At 33.5% G+C, this 21,483-nt stretch overlaps 1 protein-coding gene across 2 annotated transcripts; it reads right to left on the bottom strand.

Annotated features, from left to right (window-relative positions):
- On the bottom strand, window positions 2,576-18,799 carry LOC109821470 (lysophospholipid acyltransferase LPEAT2). Of its 2 annotated transcripts, XM_020387659.1 has the most exons (14): window positions 18,231-18,799; window positions 17,032-17,212; window positions 16,807-16,866; window positions 15,813-15,976; window positions 15,682-15,745; window positions 12,662-12,730; window positions 11,725-11,820; window positions 8,644-8,688; window positions 7,343-7,413; window positions 6,126-6,192; window positions 3,907-3,957; window positions 3,327-3,443; window positions 3,193-3,240; window positions 2,576-2,737 (listed from the first exon to the last, which is right to left on the bottom strand). In XM_020387659.1, the coding sequence occupies exons 1-14, from the start codon at window positions 18,662-18,664 to the stop codon at window positions 2,624-2,626; spliced, it is 1,581 nt and encodes a 526-aa protein (XP_020243248.1). In that variant the 5' UTR covers window positions 18,665-18,799; the 3' UTR covers window positions 2,576-2,623. The 2 variants fall into 2 exon arrangements, with proteins under 2 accessions (XP_020243248.1, XP_020243252.1); XM_020387663.1 differs by lacking the exons at window positions 2,576-2,737; window positions 3,193-3,240 and having other exon boundaries at window positions 3,327-3,427.

Here is a 21,483-nt window from a genome sequence, read left to right as displayed (position 1 = left end):
ATAAAAATGATTTTTTAGTAGTACAGGAGAGAACGAGAGACGAGATCCGGAAAGCCACGCTGCAACACTAAAAAAGGATGAAGCTTTCTTCGATATTAGTCCCTTACATTTTTAGTATTTTTAAATTACTCCCCCAAACTATTGAATTGCTATGAGCGGCACTTAACATTCTACTACCTTCTTAGTTCTTATTCCTACTCTTGACTGGAGAATTGAAATTGCTGTGAGCACCCGCTTACATTCCGATACCTTCTTAGTTCCTACTCCTACTCTTGACTGGAGGGTTAATTTGGAATTATTACTTATAAGAATTGGGGGATCTATACAGTTACTCAAAGATGCAATGAACTAATTTGAATATGTTAAAGATGTAAGGGGCTAGAATCCAAAATCCTGAATGTTTTATTTATAGAAGGAAATGACTCAACTTTGATGGAAGATACGGATGCAGGTGAGCCCTGTTCCAAAGAGAAGAGAAATGTCTTAGCTTTAATAAATACTAGCCGTGAACGCGGTGCAAACCATGAGATATTTTTTTTCCTGCTATATTAATCTCAGTTTTTTAATGCTACAATGATATTTTTAATTTTTTTGAGATTGCTACCGTTCCCATCTCTGCTATAGTTTTTTAAAATGCTGGAGCATTCCCCTATGCTACAGTGTTTTTCCAAAAAACATAGGGCTCCATTTGGATACCATGGTGTTTTATTTGTTTCATGGTGTTTTTGCCAAAAAAATCACAATGCGTTTGAAAATCACGGTGTTTTTTGAGCTAAATCATCCTTAAACCAAAAACACAACACTTATTTCAAAACATCTAAAAGGTGTTTTAAGTTTGGTATTTTGATTTTGAGTTTGAGAATGTGTTAATATAATATCTAACATAATATATTAAATGTAATTAACATAGAGTTATTATCAACATGTTTATTATACTATATATTATATTATACTATACTATATTATAGCTAATCTATTATTTAGTAATATTTATTAAATAATATAAAAATAAAATAAATAAAATATCTTATATAACAATATAATAACATATTAAATACTAATATTTAATATGTTAACAATGTATTATATAATAATAAATACTAATAAAATATAAATAAACTAATAAAAAATAAAAAATAAAAAGTTATTGATAATAATTAATAATATAATAATAATATACTACCCAATAGTATAATCGCTATAATATTATTAATTTTTTATTAAATAAACTGTAATAAATTAATAATTATAAGATATTATATAATAGTAACATATTTAAAAATAAAATAATAATATAATAATTATATATTGTATAATATTTGAATAATAGTAAAATATTATATTATATTAATAATAGTATAATATTATATTAATAATAAATTAACATTATTATAAAATATTAATATAATATATAACAATAACAAATTGATATACCAAAATAATTAAATATATAATTATTTGAAAATAATATTTAATAATTATAATATAATATAACTTATTAAGTACAATATAATATTATAATACATTATACATTTTTGTATTGCATTATATTTAATACTTCTAATACTATAATAATGTAAAGTTAATATTATAACAATTTATTTACAATATATTTTATTTTAATTAATATATAATATATTAATAATATGTTCAATACTAATGTTTTAACAAAGAAAACATCATGGTACCCAAACGAAGCCTACAGTATCCAGCATCATGTTTGCTACAACAAATACTACTGTAGCATTTTACTGTAGTATGAATGGTGAATCTTGAGTTCTCCCCTTTGTATAGAAGAGTAGATGATGAGCATTGCTCTTTTAAAAAAAAATTGTCCATGAATGAAAGAAAAGAAATTTACAAAAGGACAAAGTGTGATGAGTGTCAAAAACTATTAACAATAAAAATATAAGCAGTGTGACTTTTTTGTTAGATGGTGTCGCGGCAACAAATGCTTAGGAATTTTCACCACTTCATTTCTTAAATTTACGATCAGCTTTTCTCCCAGCCATTTCCTAGTTAGACATAAGAGTTTTTTTTTTTAATCACTTAGCATGTACAAATTTTACATATTGTAAATTTCTCATGAATTCCTTTTAAACTCTAATTATAATAGTTGCAATAAATCCCAAGTTGATGGCTTCAATGGCTCTCAATAGTTAATGGACCTTTTATCTTCAGAATTTGTGCTTCTCCCGTGACTATTTTCCCATTGATTTGTCTCCTAATGCAAGTTTTCAGATGATGAAGAAGTAATCCATGCCGCACTTCATAAATAAGTGGCAGAAATTTTGTTACTGATTTTGATGTATTGCTTTCTACACCAGCAAGGAAACCAAAAAATAAAATTGCATTATCATATTTAAAAAACCTCAAAAAAACACATGCTCTCGTTTCTTGGTCCGGATTGTATGAAATACTGTGTGCTGTGAATAAATGAATATTTGTTTTACGCGCAAGCATAAGCAATAAAGCTCATTGTCATGAATTTGCATTTTATATCAAGCTCTGGCCTGTTACCCAGGGCACATTTCATATATTACAACACTGAAATTTTCTTTAAATTTGTACTCAAATAGATGGCTTGGACTCTGCCAAACTCTGGTATGATTTCACCTTAGCTCTAAGCAGCAAAAATTGCAATGAGCAAGGGGTTCCTTTGTAGCCATCTCAGGAAATCAGCTCTGCTGATCACTCCATCATTGTCGACATCAAAACCTTGAAGTAGTTGATGAACCTGCCAGGGAGTAAACACCTAAAATTCATTGACTCTACCAAGCAAATGAGCTCAAGATTAGCGACTTAAGCGAAAAAGTTTTTTTTTTTTGGGCATAGATACCCTTAAGTCATACGTATTTGCAAAACTACCTCTCAAATATCAGTATTTGCAAAACTACTACTACTACAAATCATCAACTTCGGAGGAAAAAAATTCCTAGCAAATCATCAACTTTGATATGTTAATTAGTAACTGCAATGTAGAAAATACCCCGAAAGCAGTCCAAATTTAACACAGTATATTCAACAAAGTCGATGATTTGTTAATTTGGGAAGTATTTTTTCCTCCAAAGTTAATGACTTGGGGGTAGTTTTGCAAATACTCATGGTTTAAGGGGTAAATATACAAAAAAACCCAAAAAAAATCTATATGATAAGAAGGCTAATCTTATGATGCGGTGAAATGTTGCTTACAGTTTCTTCGCTTGTATCTGGCATACTTGATTGAATTAAGTCACCAAGCTACAGCATGAATATAGGTTAATTTCACAACTGAAGAACTAATAATAAGGCAGCACTATAATGAATAATAAAAGCGTACCAATTACCTTGTTCAGAGTTATATGGTCTGCAGCACCACCATCATCACTGCATTTACTATATGCAGTTTCACAAGCATTCCTGAACAATGGCTGCTTCCTTACATATCCTGATCCAAGCAAGAACTGCGATGCAGTTTGTGAGTCAGGGAATTGTTGTGTGAGTGAAATATGCAGCTTAATTATGCAAGGAACAAATTTGAATCAGTTAGCAATTTGTAAGAGGGTATCAAGAGCTAAATGATGTCAATTTTTGGTATAAAGAGATAACAATCAGAAGTAGATGGCTCGATGCATTTTGTGTTATTCTGAAGTTTATTTGATTTAATATATATTACAAAAATTCAACCTCCTATAAAGTTTGGTCGCTCTCTATACTGGGCTTTTTTCAGTTCAGATTTTCCTGGCCTAGCAAATCCATCCTCAAGCAGCCAACAACCAAGTGAACAAAGTTGAAGTATCTAGCTTTCTGATAAGCATGACAAGGTCACTGATAACAAACTTTCAACATGATATGCAGGATCCTCCTCTTTCAAGGAACTTCAAATAGTTTGCATAATTGTAAAACTACTGATGCTAATAACTTTACCTGACGAAATGTGATGGATCCCTTCTTTTCCACATCTAAGTAGTTAAAAATCTGTAAGGAAAAAAATGCAAATGGTTCTGATTTAGAAAGTCATATCAAAGAGTGGAAGATGCATGACTAAAACCAAAGCACAAGCACCAGAGACATCATAACCATCAAAAATATGTCCTAACTATTTGGTTTAAAGCAAAACATACAAGGAGAAATATATCCCAAGCTAGATTAGATAATTATGGATGGTTCTGTTTGCAGGCCGACATATAGTTAAACTAGATAACCAAGACTAGGAGATTTATATGGGAATAAAATCTGTAATTTAGTTTCGAATACTTCTTACAATAAGCTGTTTCAGGGGAAATTTTTGATGTTTTACAGAAAACTAATGGCATGAGCTTATGAAACTCAGATTGTGAAAAGCCAAAGAGGCTAAAACACAAAATAGATGGAAATTTAATCTCGAAACTCTCATTAGTTTCACTTTCCTAAAAGCATCCTTAACTGAATACTCTTTCATCTGTAGCTACAATTTCAACATAGTTTGAATTGCATGATTTTACATAAATCATCTCATATAATTCACACAAGACAACTTAAAAATATTTCCTCTACATAACTTTGATTTCTTCCTCCTTTAGTATGACACTTTGATCTTTACTGTACAAACTTGCAGATTCTCTACAAGTTTCATCCTCTCTACATGCTATGGATTTTGACTTGGCAGTACAAAAACCATGATCAAGTGGAGCAAGGTAACAGAAAAACTTTTTAGAAAAATGAACCACAAGTCATTAATAATCATGTAATGGACATGGGCCATTAATAATCGTGTAATGAACATGAGTCGTTACTAATCACATAATTAAATTATGAACATGAGTCATAAATAATCATGAAATGAACTAAATGTCCTCCGAAATTAAGTGCACGGGAAGCATATGCTCGAGATTTTGAAGTACCTACGGTCCTACACTATCTAAATTGGTGGTGGATGAGCAACTTACTAAATGGAAGCCTAGGATTGAACCATGAGAACTGTTAAAAGTCCCTTTAACAATTACCCCAAAACTCTGAAGCTATGCTGAGAGTTTGACAATTTTCATATTCTATCATGCTTCCGCAGGTTGAGTACCCTTCTTTTATGGGCCGAACCCTGGATTCACACAGTAATCAATTTTTTTAAAATCCGCTTTTAAATTCATGGCCGATGGGATTTGAAACTGGTTTGCTCTATTGCCGTGTTAAAGTTCTTCTAACCAATATAGGAAAAATCCAAAGTTATGGTGAGGGTTGAGGATTCTATTTTTATATTCCATCAAAAAGCATTAGACTATAGATTTCTAGGAGCATTTGCATTTACAGTAATAGAGACCCTTGGAGTGTTTCAAAATGAAAATAAATTATTATTATTTTTATTTACAAAATGACAATCGGATAAGCTTTTTCTTCTTTTTACTCTATCATTCATCAGCACCTCTTTTTAATTTGGTTACTCAATTAACCTTAGGTTCTCAAAGGGTTTATGTTGCTACTTTCTTGATATATAACCAAGTATGACATTTTCCACAAATTGTTGAGCTTTTATCATTTTTTTATCACAAATGTTAGAACGTCACATTCTAACCCTTCTTAGGTTTCACCGCCGAGTTCTAGTTTGTTACCCTGTGTTAACATGGTCAAGCTCTCTATAAGTGTAGTTTTAAAAATTAAGCAAATTGAACCATCCAATAAGTAAGGGATATGAATTAATGTAGGATTAAAATATCTCCCATTTATTTCTTAAGCACCTTAATGTAATGATAAAGAACTGCTAAAAGCTGAAAAGGAACATTAAACCAAAGTTTAACAAATGGCCAAAAAAAAAAAATTCATAAGGAGCAGGAGCGCATTATTCTGTTTGTGAATGCATTTTCAATTTTTAAGTATTATTTTTATAGTCAACAAATTCATAAGCAACTATAAATGTAAATATGCATGCAATGAGAGAAGCATTAAGTTAACAATAATAATGTTCATTTAAAATCTTATGAAAGCTACAAAGCAACATAATTAATATCTATTATCATGTTAAATTAATTATGTATAACATTCCAAAGTACGAAGAATGATTTAAGAAAAAATGTCATTAAATTTCTAAGACAAAAAGAATCGCAGATCCCAATTTAAGAATAAACATTTGTGCAAAGCAAGTTACACAAAACAGCATTAGGAACATATCTAACCTTTTCGGAGAGACGACAATATCCAAGCCCACAAACTGGTAAAAAGCCATGAATGTTGACACGTCCACTGCCACAAAGAATTTTAATAGTATAAAGGAATTTTGAAGCTGTGTTAACCTTAAACTTAAAACATCAATCCGTTGAATGTCAAATTATCAGTATACCAACAATAACAACAAGCAACAAAAGCTTTTTGGCCTACGTTTTTGCTTAAACAATAAAATATAATAAAAAATACATATCTTGTGAATATTCTGCCTTCACCAAGGACAAGGAATTCTAGGATCTAATGTGATTTCCAAATGCAAGCAATCAAACACACAGATACTTAAAGCAAGATCATACTCTAACTAGACAATATCCTAAAGGTTATTTAACAAAAGAGTGCACTAGGATAAATGCTAAAGAATTATGGTTTTGTTCTCCATTATTTGTAGTGCTATAGGAAGTAGTTGATTATTCATAGCATTGGATCGGAACTACCGATACAAGAATTAGTCCATTTAATTATAAGCTCTATTGACTGATTTTGGTTTTCCACTTTCCCTCAACATTACACTATAAAACCAACTTTTGATACTTCAAACGTCATGTCTACTTTCTAAAAGTCGTTAGCCAATACCAATATGTATTGATTGTTATTAACTAATATCAGTTATAATTAGTTGATTTTCTCTTCATGTGATCGATATGCTTATATTCCAAAATGGTACAGCCAATATGTACCAAACAAGCTACAAGAGAAGTTTAAATCGCATGGTGATAAAATATTTAAAGTGCCCTCGATATTTTCGAATTACAAATTATGATCTTTACTGACTTAATCTTAACTAATTTTCTCTATAGAGTAAGAATGACGTATTTTTAAGATTTTTATCTTCTCAATAGAAGAAATAATGTTTCACAAATGAGAGTTGACCATGCTAAATAAACATCAGCAAAACGATATGGAAAGCACCTAAATAATCCCTTGTTCACCTGTCATTTCTTTCAAAGCGATCATATAATAAATGGAACTGCATTCAGTTAAAAAATTCAAAAAAGGTCAAACTAGTACTTTAATAGAATCTATAATGCTGGCATGTATGAGACCACATGCAGTGACATTTATGTAGAATGTACATAAAGAATACTAAATAATGCTCTCAGATCATTCTAACTCAAACTTGGGGAAAACACAATCACAAAATAAGAAGATAAGAAAGGTTAGACATTACTCTGTATCGGGGTTCATAGCAAAGAACTGATCCAGAAGTTCCATGGCTTCAGATGTCGTTATGCCGAATGACTGTTGAAAAACAAACAAAATATCAGTTAGTAACTGAAGCGTGAAAAAGGAGTCATCAATATTGCAGTAACAAATGTAGAAGGTTTACTAGTATTTAGTAACAACCACATCTAAGCCTAGTAGCCAACAGTCAATTAGGAGATACTGGTAGAGGAGGAGTATTTTTGGGGGTAGTTTCTGCTGTAATTCGACAAAAATTGCCAATGATACAAAATAAGAACAATAATCTGCCTCAGATATCCCATTATTGAAGACGAGCTAACTCTCTTTTACAGTGAAAAGAGAGAAAATGAGACCTGGACGGTATCTTTTCTGCTAGGAATTCAGTGATCATAAGAATTTCCTAGGGTTATATTCGTAGAACTGGTATAAGCTCCAGTTAATTTATCCATGAAGTAGGATTTACTCTGTCCTTGAGAAAATGTGACAAATGCACAAACAAATAGGACAAAGGAATATTATTATCTGCAATGGAACATGTTTAACAAGGAAAATATTATGTCATAAGAAAAATGCTGAGGTAATTTCATGTCCATCACAATGGAATATATATGAGACATTTACCAAAATTTATATTTTAAGAGGAAACCTACACGTCCTAAAGGGTTCACAGATTAATTCATATTATATATACCTGATCCCAGAGACCATAAAAGTAGTTGGCAGAAAAAGTTGTGTCACCAAGTCAGCTCATATACAGTAACATATCATGCCTCACTTGATCCTGGATAGCTACAGCCCACAGTATTGAGCACAGAAATCATTTAATAGATAACTGAGCTTCCTCTTTGTCAACCAAGTTCAACCTTGGTTTTGACTTATCTCTAACTTCTCCTCTCATGAAGATACTAAATAACAATCACACAAAGTATACTAATCTATTAATTATGATGAAGATATGCCTTCATTACTATTCTTTTAAAGATCAGCAACATTATAGGAACAGGTGTTAAGACAAGATGCTATGATAACTCATACATCTAATCATGATACCCCCAAAAGATTATTCTCAATCATAAGATAAATTAGAGACAGGAGAACATTTCTCATCGACTTACAGGAGGATATTTAGGTTGCTTCTCTTTTAAGTTTTAACCCATGGATTTTGAGATTATATCGTTTACAAGAGGCAGAAAAAAATTAGTCAATAAAAAAATAAAAACTAAATGAACAGTGGATAAATTACATCAGGACTCGTAGAAGTGTATTTAGTAAGAATAAAGGACTCACACTTTCAGTCAGTGCCATTTCTACCATATAAGTCGAACACTTTTCCTGCAAAATAATACATTAAGAATTTGCAAATGCATTAATTCAATAAACAAAAATGTTGTCCCAAAAAAGAACACATAAAATGTATGGAGAAAACGAAGGGGAAAAGAACTGTTATGAGTGTTGAGAAATAAGCAAGCTGCTTATAGTAAGCAATGTGACACATGTACAATACAGCATGACATATGGACACACTGTATATTTATGTGTCTACTGGATCTACCCACTTGATCAATTAGCCAATAGTTTAACTATATATAAAATCATTCATGCCAATCTAGCGGTATTTTTTTATGGGAATTCTATCGATCACTGTAGGAGCCCTATTCAATATCACTGCAGTTCATCTTTAGGAGGATAGTTCGGACTTCGGACCACTGCCTAGTTAAATGGGTAGGAAGGTGGTAAATGTTCAGATTGTTTGCAATGTCTGCACTACCTACCACCAACAAGTTTCACATAAGAGCTATTGTATTTCTACCATGCAAAAGTATTTTCTTCATATGCAGCGGATAGCAAGAAAAAAGAGAATTACCAGCACTATGTTGTGCTGATTGAAGCTAAATTTTGACCCACAACTTTTCCAAACTACTTCAGGTTTTTCTTTCACATTCAATCAACTGGCTTTACATACGAGCAGGCAAGTACCATACCTGGAATCTTGTTTAGATGGGCTTGTATTAGGTTCAGGGAGATACCAGGACTATAACAGATGAATACAAGGCAAAGTGGGATTAAATAAAATGGAAGGCTTCAAAATGCTATATCAGTGTTTTCCATGCACGACGCGCAATGTGGGGTGCAAAGTCCATTTACGCGCACATGCGCAAGGCGACATGCGATGCACGAACCCGACTGAAGCAAGACACACACCACAAAAAATTCTTGAAGATAGATAATCAAGCATGAAAGAACATGTTTATGGATTTTCACATAAAAAATGTCAAGTTAAATAATATCTACAACCAAATAAAAAAATACGGTCCAAATTCATAATGCCAACACATCCAACATAGTAGCAAATTTCACAATTTTCAAAATCAAAAGTCAAATCAAGACTAATATTGAAGCAAAATCGAATAGAAAACATGGATCATATGGGTCCTCAATCAGGCTACTAAAAAGGCCTAATGAGTTTATTTTGCTCTTCAGGATATGGGTTATTGGGTATAAAAGCCTGATTGAAAAGTTAAAGAATAATAATACACAAGACTATGCCTTGCATATGCCCTGCACTTGCAGAGTGCTTACGAGGCAAAAAGGCCTGCCGAATGAGAAGCGGGAGCTTCGCCACCACCCCGCAGGGCGCATGGGGTACAGTGAAGCGCATGCCTTTGATAACACTGCTCTATATTATTATGATCATATGTCAAGAGGGCTAAAGGGAATTCTAGGATAATGGAGTCAGGAGATATGTTGTATGGTTAAGCATAGACTGCACATGGATAAGGGGGGTTGGCCGTTCATCTGTTTGACATCATAGTAGTATAAAGAGGATGGAATTCTGAATAGGATCTCCTATATTATATGCTATGGATTCTTTGCCCATAGCCTTGGTTAATACTGCTCGTAAAATAGCTGTATTATCAACAGGAAGGAACAAGACTATCGAATAATATATCTTCCATAAAACAATCAATAAAAAATATGCAACACCAAAATATATTTCATGTTCATTTGGATGAGAATGGTAGTGAAGAATAACTAATAAATTGATCCTAGAAGAACATCAAAAAATCAATGTCCTGCTGCAGGTATTGCATGCATATATCATGAACACGCAAGGTTCTCTCTAAACATCAGTAATGTTCAACACTGAGAGGTAAAAACTTCTTCATGCAGCATTAACTTAACGTAAATTTGAAAATACTCGGAAATTTAATGTTTTGTTTCTTGATTATAGCGGTTAATTTTATATCATATAGCAACAAGAAAACATGACGAGAACCATCTAAAATTCTGATTATTAAATAATCTAATGAGAACACCTTAAATAAAAAATTTCATCTAATCTTCCTTCCTCCTCCACCTTGACTCCAGTAGCATCCTCCTCTTGATACAGAACAACTATTCAAGTCATATATAGCTTAATTAAGTGTTATATGGAAATCTAGAATGAGAGATAGTATACAGTATACTCACTCCAAAATGTCATCTATGGAAGAAATCTTAATTTATTAGGAGTTAATTTTCTTAATTTATTAGGAGTTTATTAGAAGAAATCTAAATTCATCTATGTCATCTATGCAGCATTGAAATTTCTACTTTATTTGGGATTGGATTAAACCAATATATCTTAGTTTGTTGAAAATTACAGTTTAGTTAGGATTAGGAAATTTCATATTATGTAATCTCTTTTAGTTAGGGAATTGATTAAATTTCAAAATTCTATGAAGATTTTGCATGTGAAGGTGGTTAAATAAAGGTAAACGCCGCAAACCTTAATCTTCTTATCCTTCTTCCCTGTTGTCTTCCATTATTTATTAATTAGTATCAAAGCAGAAAAGATTCACCATCATCACATCGACATCAATCCAAATCAAATTTTGTTCGTGGTTGTTACAATAGCACTACAGAACGGCTACACGGTCCAAATTTCAGATTTCAGGATCCAAATATCCCTCTTTATATTTCAGGCTCGACCCAAAGAGTTTAAAGTGTGTGAGGTCTATCAATATAACAGAGGTCAAAACCCGACTGAAGTACAAGCTCCAAATTTATAACAACATAAATTCCCTTTCATTGAAAATGAAACTTTTAAGGCATCACAATACACGTCTAAGTTGTTGTAGCATCTTGTCTTAGTGAAATCATAAAAACAATGACACCAAATCTTTTCATTGATGAAGATGATATAGTAAAATAATAAAGTAATGAAAGTAACAACAGCAGAATGACATCAAAATTCTAAATTCATCACCAGCCCATGCTGGTTTTTCAGGAAATAACAAATAACTTATCAGTTTCAGGAATAAGAATCAGCACAACTGATCAGGAAATTGGATGAAAGAATTTTACAAGATAGGCAAAACTTCTTACTCTTGTAAGCTGTGAAGCTCTTGTAAGAAGCATCATATCACCATAAGAATGTGATGTCTGCACAACATTAAGTGCCCTCGCCATAGCATAGCTAGTCTGCAGATTCAATGCATGCACAGAAAAAGGTAAGTTAGTTCACCAGGCAGCTTCCAGTCTACCTTAGCTAAATATGCTATAACCTAGAAGAAAATATCTCTGGGGACAGGAACCACTCATCAAGATAACAAAGATCCTCCATTCCTTAACAGTTAGTAATTCTAAGGACAGTATACAGGAAATATACTTGTCAGCAATGACAATAATGACATCATTATTATACAAAACGCTACTTGACATCTCCACGAAAGGGGAAAAAAGCAAAAAGCAGGTAATATATGTTCAAAGTCAATTGATCATGCCAGGCATAAAAAAAGAGATGCACACATGAAACAAAAGCTCCCCCCACCCCCTCAAGAAATGAACTGAAAATATATCCTCTTGAGATATTGGTCAAACTTTCTTGATATACTGAATTAATGATTGCTAGAGTTATTAGAGTATTAAGGAAGTTGTAGATATTTGTTTCATGTTGGAAAATCCTACTTTCTTTGTACTGCTCTACTATAAATAAAACCTAACCATGTCTCACTAGGATATTGAAGTCTGTTTTCCATCATAAAATGGCATCAGAACGGATCTAATCTTCTCTTTCCAAAACAAAAGAAAAACACCATCTCAAATAGTGGTTCCTACCTTTCACTTGCCAAAGCAATAAACAATATACATATATCTAAAACACCACTCCCTATTTTACTTGACAATTTGCTAGTGAGTTAGGAATAAAACCCAATGTTTTCAACGTGATTTAAGAACATTAAATATAATGGTGTTACTGAAAAAATCAGATGATGGAAACTTAATTCCCCAAAAATATGGAAAAGCATTGCCCACTGCTCACCCGCTCGGCAAAATGAACAGCACTTTCTTGTTTGATCTCAAGTGGTGCAATTAAAGGCAGGTACTCCACCTGTCAAATAAAAGAGGGTTGCCATTACATAGATCTCTAGTAAGGGCATACGTTAAGTTCATGAAATTTGGAGGAAAATATATCTATAAAACGAATTATGTATAAAATTGTAAGCATGTGTGACAAAAACATGACCATTTAAATGAACTTGTGGTCCATTGTAATAAACTTTGGTGGCCAATTTTATTGGTAGCTTTATCATTTGCATGGATAATAGTAGCATTAGCAAAGACGTGTAAGAAGTCAACAAACAAACAATAGAAGACACAGAAAGAGGGACACATATAATCAGATTGCATAAAAGAATTTGCTACAAAATCAACTAGCAGATGTTTTTCCTTTCAACTTTTCTGCGATTATTAATGCTACATATCTATAATCACAATGATTAACCAGTTGTATTTAGGTTTATTTGATTCAGGTGTAGTTTGACTTTTGATCGGATCATTGTTGGGGAAAAACATTACTCAACTGTTATTTGCATCATGTAATCTAACAGACCTGAAACATTGCTTAACCTTTTGAAATAACTTAGGCACGTCATAACTCTATGTTATTACTATATAACATGTGTTATTTGAATGTAACTTACGTCACGCTATTTGAATAAAACATGCATTATTTGAACATAACTTGCGTTATTGCATAGAGAACTGAGAGTATTTCCTTTCTTAAAACTTGAAGCAATTATGTGATTACTTTTGAATTGTTTGTTAAGCATTCATGCTTATTTTGGTGACACCATTATCATTATGTGATTGTGAAATTATGAACATGGTTAATAAAATGAACGTGAAATTAAGAACGAGATGAAAATTTGTGATTATTAATTAAATACTCTACTGTGATACTTGTTAGTAAATCAACATTGCTTAAGACTTGAGAGTGTTTTCTTTAAATTGTTTTAACCTTGGAATACATGTGCTTTGAGATTGGTTGTCAAGCATTTATGACGTAATTATGTCGAAATTGAGATGTTTGATAATTGTGATGTTATATATTTGAAGATTGTGATGATTCTATTTATTAACATCATTTTGAATATTTTTTTATTTATTAAATATTTAAATAATAATAACAAGTAACCTACATTATGTGTTACGATTTTTTTAGTTTTGTTTTAACCTTAACCGGAGGTGAAGCGTTATCTCATGCGATATCTTTTTTTTTCCCAACATCGGTTCAGAGACGGCTAAACTTCTTTATTCCTGATAAGAGCAAAAGTTGAAGTCTTTTCTGCTTATTTGGAATGGTAAACTGGTTTAGTCACAACCAAGGTTTTAAATATCGGATGTCGGGTTCATGTCGCTCGGCCAAAATTCATGTCGGATAGCGGAAATCGGGGATATATCGGGGGACATGAAAAAAATATCGGATTGCCATATCGGATAGGTTGATATAATATCATAAATGGAATCTTCACATACTTGATAATTATATTGTCTAAACATATGAAAAAGTACATATGAGAAGGTCTTCATTTTCACAAGCAACCACCAAGTTTTTGCTTTTGCATAGAAAACCAAATAGACACTAGAACAGCTTAACTGCATATGTTTAGACAATTCTTATTAAAGTATAATAATTATCCAGAATATAAAAATTACTAATACAATTCTTTATACACAACTTTATTTATTAATGTAAATATTTATTAATTGTTCAATTTAAGAATTTATGTTATTATAAAAGTCACTTCATAATTTTACACTCAAAGAAAAAGATTACAAAAAAAATGTTCACATACAAAGCGCGTGCATTATACTAGTAGGAACAAAAAGAAAATTCTACTGAAATTGAAAATTAAACTCGTAATTGCTATTCTAAACTACTTAACTGCATCGACTAACAATTGCAGGATTTTTATTATATATCTGTCATTTCTCCAAACAAGAAGCTAGTAAAATCGAAGTATATGTGCACCTAATACAAATAAATTCATGTGTTCTTATAGCCTTCCATTATAAAGAAAACACATGCAATAACAAGTAATTAAAACCTACAACAAGCACCCATATGGGTAGTGTATGGGAAACAATGTGAAACTTTACATAAATAGAAATAGAAGGTGAAAGATATTGCAAATCATATGATTTCAACATGTCAATGTGAAACCGATATTTCTGAATTTTGGCTGATATTTGATGGCCGAAATGTCGCCCGATATATCCGCTATTTTCCAACATGTCCCCGACATGACCTCAAAAACGCCATACGCATTAAATTCAACAATTTTGTGGCGGCTAGGCTCCGAATCCGCAATATCGGCCGTCATGTCCGACATGGCGGCCGATATTTAAAACACTGGTCACAACAGGATCAAATGTTGAAGCCTGTTCTGATTATTTGGCATGACAAATCACCATCTTCTATGATTCTATCCAATCAAATGTTGAAGTCTGTTCTGATTATATCAAGCCTATGGCCCTATATTGGTGTTATATTCATGGTTGAACATCAAAGAAGATAAATAAATTATGAACAGATGTTCTCAAGTGGAAAATCCTACCTTTGTCCCTTATGCAATTTAAGCATATGAACCAGGGAGTAACCCTTCAAACTTCTCCTAGACAAAGAATTCGAGAAATGGAGTATTGTTATATATCAGGTTCCTTCCAGAAACTTTAGTCCTTTTAAGGAACTCCTTGCACGAATCCAACTCTTCCATTCAGTTTTGTTAAGGTTTATTTCCCCCGCAATCATTAGGATTCATATTTATTGGGATCCTACTAGGTTTTTATGCTTTTATGTTCGTTGTCGGCTACCTAACTTTAGCCTCCTCCTTTGTCCTGCCTTGAGAGAGAAAATGAAAGAATGAATATGAACAGACAACTCTGGCAAGGTTTATATACAGAGGACAGCCTTTAAAAGTAGTAGTAATATTGTGTATATGTAAAACACATTTCTTAGAGTGCATGCTAGTATGGAAAACAAATATGACGCAGCTTTACCTCCATGAAATTGTGGAATTGAGTGAACATTCTGAACATGAGCTTTGCCAAAGAAATCTGGCCCCTAAAAGAAGCCCAAATGTCACATAAATGAAAGAATGAAAGGGAAAAAAACCGAATTGAAGCCTTACCATGACTGGTCAAAGTGCACATGTGGATAACGAACAACCACAGGCTGAACTGGAAAGCCAGGAATGAATGCGCCAAGTTGAAAAGAGATGAGGGATCTTCCATTTGTTGTGGTACCCTCAGGGAACAATAAGACACGAGGAAAGTTGTTGCAAGAAGCCTTTCTCTGAATTCATGTCCTTAAAAGAATGATTCTGTATCAAATAGCTAATAAATAGAGTTTTTTTTCTCTATTGAACACTTCAAGAAAGCATTCTGAGAAAAAAGATTTTAGGCGCTCATCCAAACATGTACATGCTTGTAATTAGAAATAATGCATTTGCGAAATTTCCTAATTAATCTAGACCGAAGGCTATATTTGCCTGCAGTTCACAGATCCTAAAGATGGGTGAGCACCAGTCAAACTCGGAAGCATGACATCAACATCACTCTAAAAGTACACAAATATTCGATCCTAAAAACTCAAGAGTCAGACAGCCATCTTGTACAGATGCACAAGCATATGTTCGTATAAGGACATTGACTTGGAGTTGTGCTCCATAGTTAAATTAGATTGGATACAAGAAATCTTATGATGACATAATGTATGTGATTTGTCAGATAGTAATGATGACGTGATGTTTGACAGAAAGTGATGATGGCAAGATGTTATGATGATGATGCCTTTTGCAATCAGAATTGATTTCTTCTGCCTGACACCTTCACTGGGCCCCAATCTCTGCCATAAATTTGTTTTTAAAAGGGGCAAAGAGGTTTCTCAGATTTTCAGCATAGAGAATACTACTCCTCTGTGCCCAATTATCTATGGAGCCAACCAGATAAGTTGGTTAAAATCCTTAATGAAAATAAGCCCAGTTCTGAAAATGCGACTGCCAGAAGTTTGTAGGAATTAGAGAGGAAACGAAGTGTAGGCTTGCTAGGCCAAACTCTATAATCAGCATAAGAAGGTAACAATAAAAACTTGAAAATAAACAATTGAGTTCAGAAAAATCCTACCTTGATTTCGCTAACAGCATGTTTTCTTGATGCTGCTGAGAATCTATCAACATAGATTACCTACAAATTTTCAAATCAAGACATCATGAATAATAGCAAATAATCATTCTCCAATAACGTAAGCTATGATATGGCCATCACAAAGCCAAAGTACTTGAAGTTAACCAGGATATCTAGATCCCTTAATCAGTAAACTTTTCTACCGAAGAACAGGATATAATATACCTGCATTGCTCTAATTATAGTTCCAACAAAGGGCAGGGAATCATGTGATTCTGAAGCAACAATCGTCGGGAACAATTCATAGAAGAAGAATATGGGTTCTATATATGAAACATGATTGGAAACAACTATAGGAGCAACATCCCGAGCAGCAGGGTTCCCAATTCGCCTAATCCAGTGGTAGCTGATAGGTGACAACACAACAAGATAAGAAAATGAATATAAAGTTTAACATGAAAATAGATCTGGTATAGTGTATGTTTTTTTGTTAAACCACAAAATATTAAAAGCCAGATTACTTGAATAAGAAGTTATTTGGGCGGAGTTGAAACAATGGAATAGAGTGAATGCTACAAATGATGATGAGTAGAAAAAAATCCTTCTGTTTTAAGAAAGATATAATAGGATTTCTGGTGGCAAGGTCCACTTGACAGTCATCTCATGTTCCTCTTGGTGGGAACCAAAAAAAAAAGTTAAAAGAAAATTTGATTCAAGTTCATTTCAAAGATCTAGCTCTGAAGATATATCTTCAATAGCGAGGCCCAAGTCTAGTCTCCAAAGTATAATCTTAAATACCATGAAGCTTACCCATTTAAAACTTTGATGCCACCAAAGTGTTTTCTTTTTTATGGGAAAAAAAACAAAGTTCAAAAAAATCTAACCTTGATACACCAATTTATATAGGATTCATGGAGCCGACACAAACATTTGGAATAAAGGCTTTGTTGTTGTTATTGTACCCCCACTAAATTGATATGATTGAAGGAGAATACGAAGAGCAATTTTCGCAATTAATATAATCAAAGGAGACTACAAAGAGAAATTTGATCAACTTTGGGAGCACGGAAACGTCATAGAAGTATGGAAGAAACCTGTTATCAAAATGCTTGGAGTAATAAGGTGGTCTTTCATAACAAGACTCAAAACACACACATGCACACATATGCACAACTAATGCAGGCCTATACCCTAAGATAGAAGCTAATCTACCAGAGTTGGAATTGAACTTGCTCTTTGTAGTTTTTCTCTGTAGTCTCCTTCGACTGCATCAATTAACAGGGGTATCAAAGTTAAATTATGCAGAACTTTGGGGTACCTGTTGGGCAAATTTTGGGTATCTAAGTACAAATAACCCTTTCAAAATAAAGCCAAGCTTTTATGTTCAAGTACCAAAGTGGAAGAGCTGTTTGTATTTGTTTTACCCAAAGCAGAAGAGGATGCATCGAGTACAAATCCTAGTGATCCACATCAACCTCGACCGCCATCTCGGCATCGGGCTCTGCCGATCCTTCCACCCCTCCAACGCCGATTTCGTGGCGAGATATCCGACGGCGAGAGCCAAACCGAACATCACCAACCGAACCAAAGCCACCGGCACAATCACCACCACCTTCACCCACTCGTAGAACCCAGCGCCGACGACAGACGGCGTCCTGTTCTTGAACGGATCGATGGAGCTCGGCCTTGGTAGAGGTAGCTCCGGCGATGCCCCCAAGAATTCGAATGGATTCGGATTAGGGTTAGGGTTTCGGATTCCTCCTCCTCCGTTGACTTGGATGTTGATGACGAATTCTTCGTCGTTCTGGTTTCGATTGTGGAGGAGAGGGGTTTTGAGATTGTTGCTAGAGTCCGCCATTGGAGAACCAGTGATCGGCAGAGGAGGAGAGAGAGAGAGTTGTGAGAGGTGGCAGCGGTGACTGTAAGCGAATCTTAACCCAAATCTTGGAGGAGGTGGAGACAGCGAAGAGGGGAAAGTTGGGGGGTCAGAACCTTTTTGAAAATTAGAAGATAAATAAAAAAAATTAGGAATTTCCTATTTCTAGTAACTTTTCTTAATACAAAACCATCCGAACCTTTTTCGGGACTTGAAAAATAATAATAAATATATTAATAAAAGTAACTTTTCTAGAAAGTTACATTTCGCGTTCATAATTTAGAAACGCTCAATAAATGTGGTTCAATTTTGTTAGAGGTTGCGCATCTCGTCATTCTTTAATGGGAAAAAAAAATTTGATTGAGTCCAAACTTTAAATCAATCTTTTTGTGCAAGAGATCTTGGACCAAGATTCTCCCGTATTAGGAAGGAGCCCGAGGTTGACCCCTCAACTCGGCCAATCATAGAAACCAAGGGGGCCTCAGGTGTTGTACTTTCGGCACAAAATGGTGAATCAATTATGGGGTATTTGTTTCAAATTCTATAATTTTAGGATATGGATTTTATCATGAAATTTAAAATGCATAGGTGTTTTGTTATGGGCTGGGATTTCTAAAATGTTGTTTGTTTCATTAATATTTTAGGATTTATGATACTACAATTTGTAATATTTTGTTTGTTTCAAGCTCAAATTGTAGCAATTCCAAATGCCAAAAATTTGTAATATAATGAATATGTTATCTTGATAAGGCTACCTCCCACAAAAAAGACAAAATTAGGATTTGTCAAATTCTCTCCAACTGAGAGGTAAGCACACCCATTTATGGGATTTGTCAAAATCCTCTCCGATTGAGAGGATTTGGCAAATTCTAAAATTTGGGCACTTTTTGCACATTTGGGATTCAATATTCTAATTTTTTTAAAAACAAACACCATATATGGAATCCCAAAATACAAAAAAAAAACTTACTTTTTGATCCCAAAACTTATAATCCCTACCAAATGCCAAAAAATTTTGTGAAACAAACACCCCCTTACATGATGCATAATTCAGACTCATTGCTCCAAACCTAAGGTACCAGCCAAGTAAATCTCAGAATCTAGGCCCTCCTTTCAACCATCTAGAATATCGTCAAGTGAATAGGACAGGTGACACAATAATGATGAAAGGCATGCCATAAACAGGAAACATGAATTGACCATGGGTCTTTTAAGCCAAGATCTTAAGCCCGGACTGCTAGGCCACTGAGGGATTAAATCAATATATTTATTTATTTATTACTAGTGTAGATTAGTATACTTTGCTCATAATATACAACTATTTTGGTCTGTATAAAATGTTATTTTTAATCTTACATTGACGGTAACAAACTAGACTCTCTTGAAATTTTCTCAAAAACAAATTTTGTTTTGATTTCAAGGATTATGAAATTTGATGTCTCATCGTGTTCAATCGGTGGAGCATCCTAGCTCCAATGATCCTTTTTTTTCTTTTTTTTAGCACAGGAAAAGGCAAGTTAACCCGTGGAATCCACATAGGTCTCTACACGTATAGACAAGAAGACAGTCGCTAATGGTTATTGTCTGACATCACTCTTTTATTAAGTTAGTCTTTTGAAGAGAAATAATTGAATGATTCTACAATTTTCGTTTGCCTACTTTTTATCTCCACTGTTAGGTCAAAGATCGAACATCTCCTATTGTTTCACCATGATCAAAGGTAGAATATCTCCTAGCTTCGTCAACAATCAACTTTGAATATAGATGGTTATCTTCTTAGGTGTAAGAGTTGGAGTACATTATTGAACGAGAGATATCACCTGGATCGTTGTGGCCCGTAATCGTTGGAAGTAGCCTTATAATATTTTGATATTAGAGACATCGAAAGGGTTAGCAACGAAGTAGGAGGCTAAAATGAGGAGCACTGAGCAGTATACCGGCTAGTAAGTGTCACTGCCAGTACACTGCCTGATCAACCCGGTCGGTTAGACCGAGTTGGGCTGATTTTGTTTGTTTTGAGATTTTATTCAGGTTAGGAGCCATATAGTGTATTGTATCTAGTTTGAACCCTATAAATACAGGTCTTTCAGGACTAGGTTTGATGATCTAACCCAATGAGAGTTGCATATTGTAAAAGATGTTGATATAAATTAATGATAGAGGATTTACATATAAGGTACCATTTATATTATATGGTTGGATTCCATAGATGAAAAACTAAAATATATCTAATTAGTAATATGTGAGTTTTAGTACCACATTGACTAATTGAATGCATTTTAAATGGTTCAAATTAACATATGTGCTATATAGGGTATAGCAAATGTGTTAGAAATGTACACTTGTGTTGGTATGCTAGCGAGCGGGATTGAGCATGCGGGCACGAGCGAGCGGTCTGTGTGTGTGGTCCGTGCGTGTGGTTCGTGTGTGTAGTCCAGCATGTGCCCTTTTTGCATGTGCTGCATTTAACCAGCCTAAACGTTTCATATATTACGAACATTACAATATTTGAATGCTAGTGATAGTAGACGTAACAAATGTTGCAATAGTTAGCATTCAAAGCCTTGTCTAACCCCTCAGCTCACCTAAACCTTATATAAAGGGCTTCCTTTATTCATTTGAAAACACATAAAACATAAACAGAATTATTCTCTTCTTCTTTTTATAATTATGTAAGTTGTTGTTATTGAAGATTTCAGCGAAGTGAAGTTGCAATCGAGGTATTCAACAGAAGAGAACACTTCTTTGGACTGCTACTGTTTCATTCTCAAAAGTATTGTGCAAAACCTTATGCTATCGTA

Source organism: Asparagus officinalis, chromosome 1 (genome assembly GCF_001876935.1).
Source record: "Asparagus officinalis chromosome 1, Aspof.V1, whole genome shotgun sequence".
Classification (NCBI taxonomy): domain Eukaryota; kingdom Viridiplantae; phylum Streptophyta; class Magnoliopsida; order Asparagales; family Asparagaceae; genus Asparagus; species Asparagus officinalis.
The sequence above is the reverse complement of the archived record's forward strand: the minus strand, read 5'-3'. Positions and strand labels throughout refer to the sequence as shown.

What these genes read in the sequence shown, in the direction of transcription:
- LOC109821470 (XM_020387659.1), bottom strand. Translation starts at nt 18,664, where the DNA reads ATGGCGGACTCTAGCAACAATCTCAAAACCCCTCTCCTCCACAATCGA. An exon ending in GAGCTTCACAGCTTACAAGA is followed by an intron (nt 8,689 to 11,724) that starts GTAAGAAGTTTT and finishes ATTATTTTGCAG; the next exon opens with GAAAAGTGTTCGACTTATAT. An exon ending in GATCCATCACATTTCGTCAG is followed by an intron (nt 3,444 to 3,906) that starts GTAAAGTTATTA and finishes ACTGCATCGCAG; the next exon opens with TTCTTGCTTGGATCAGGATA.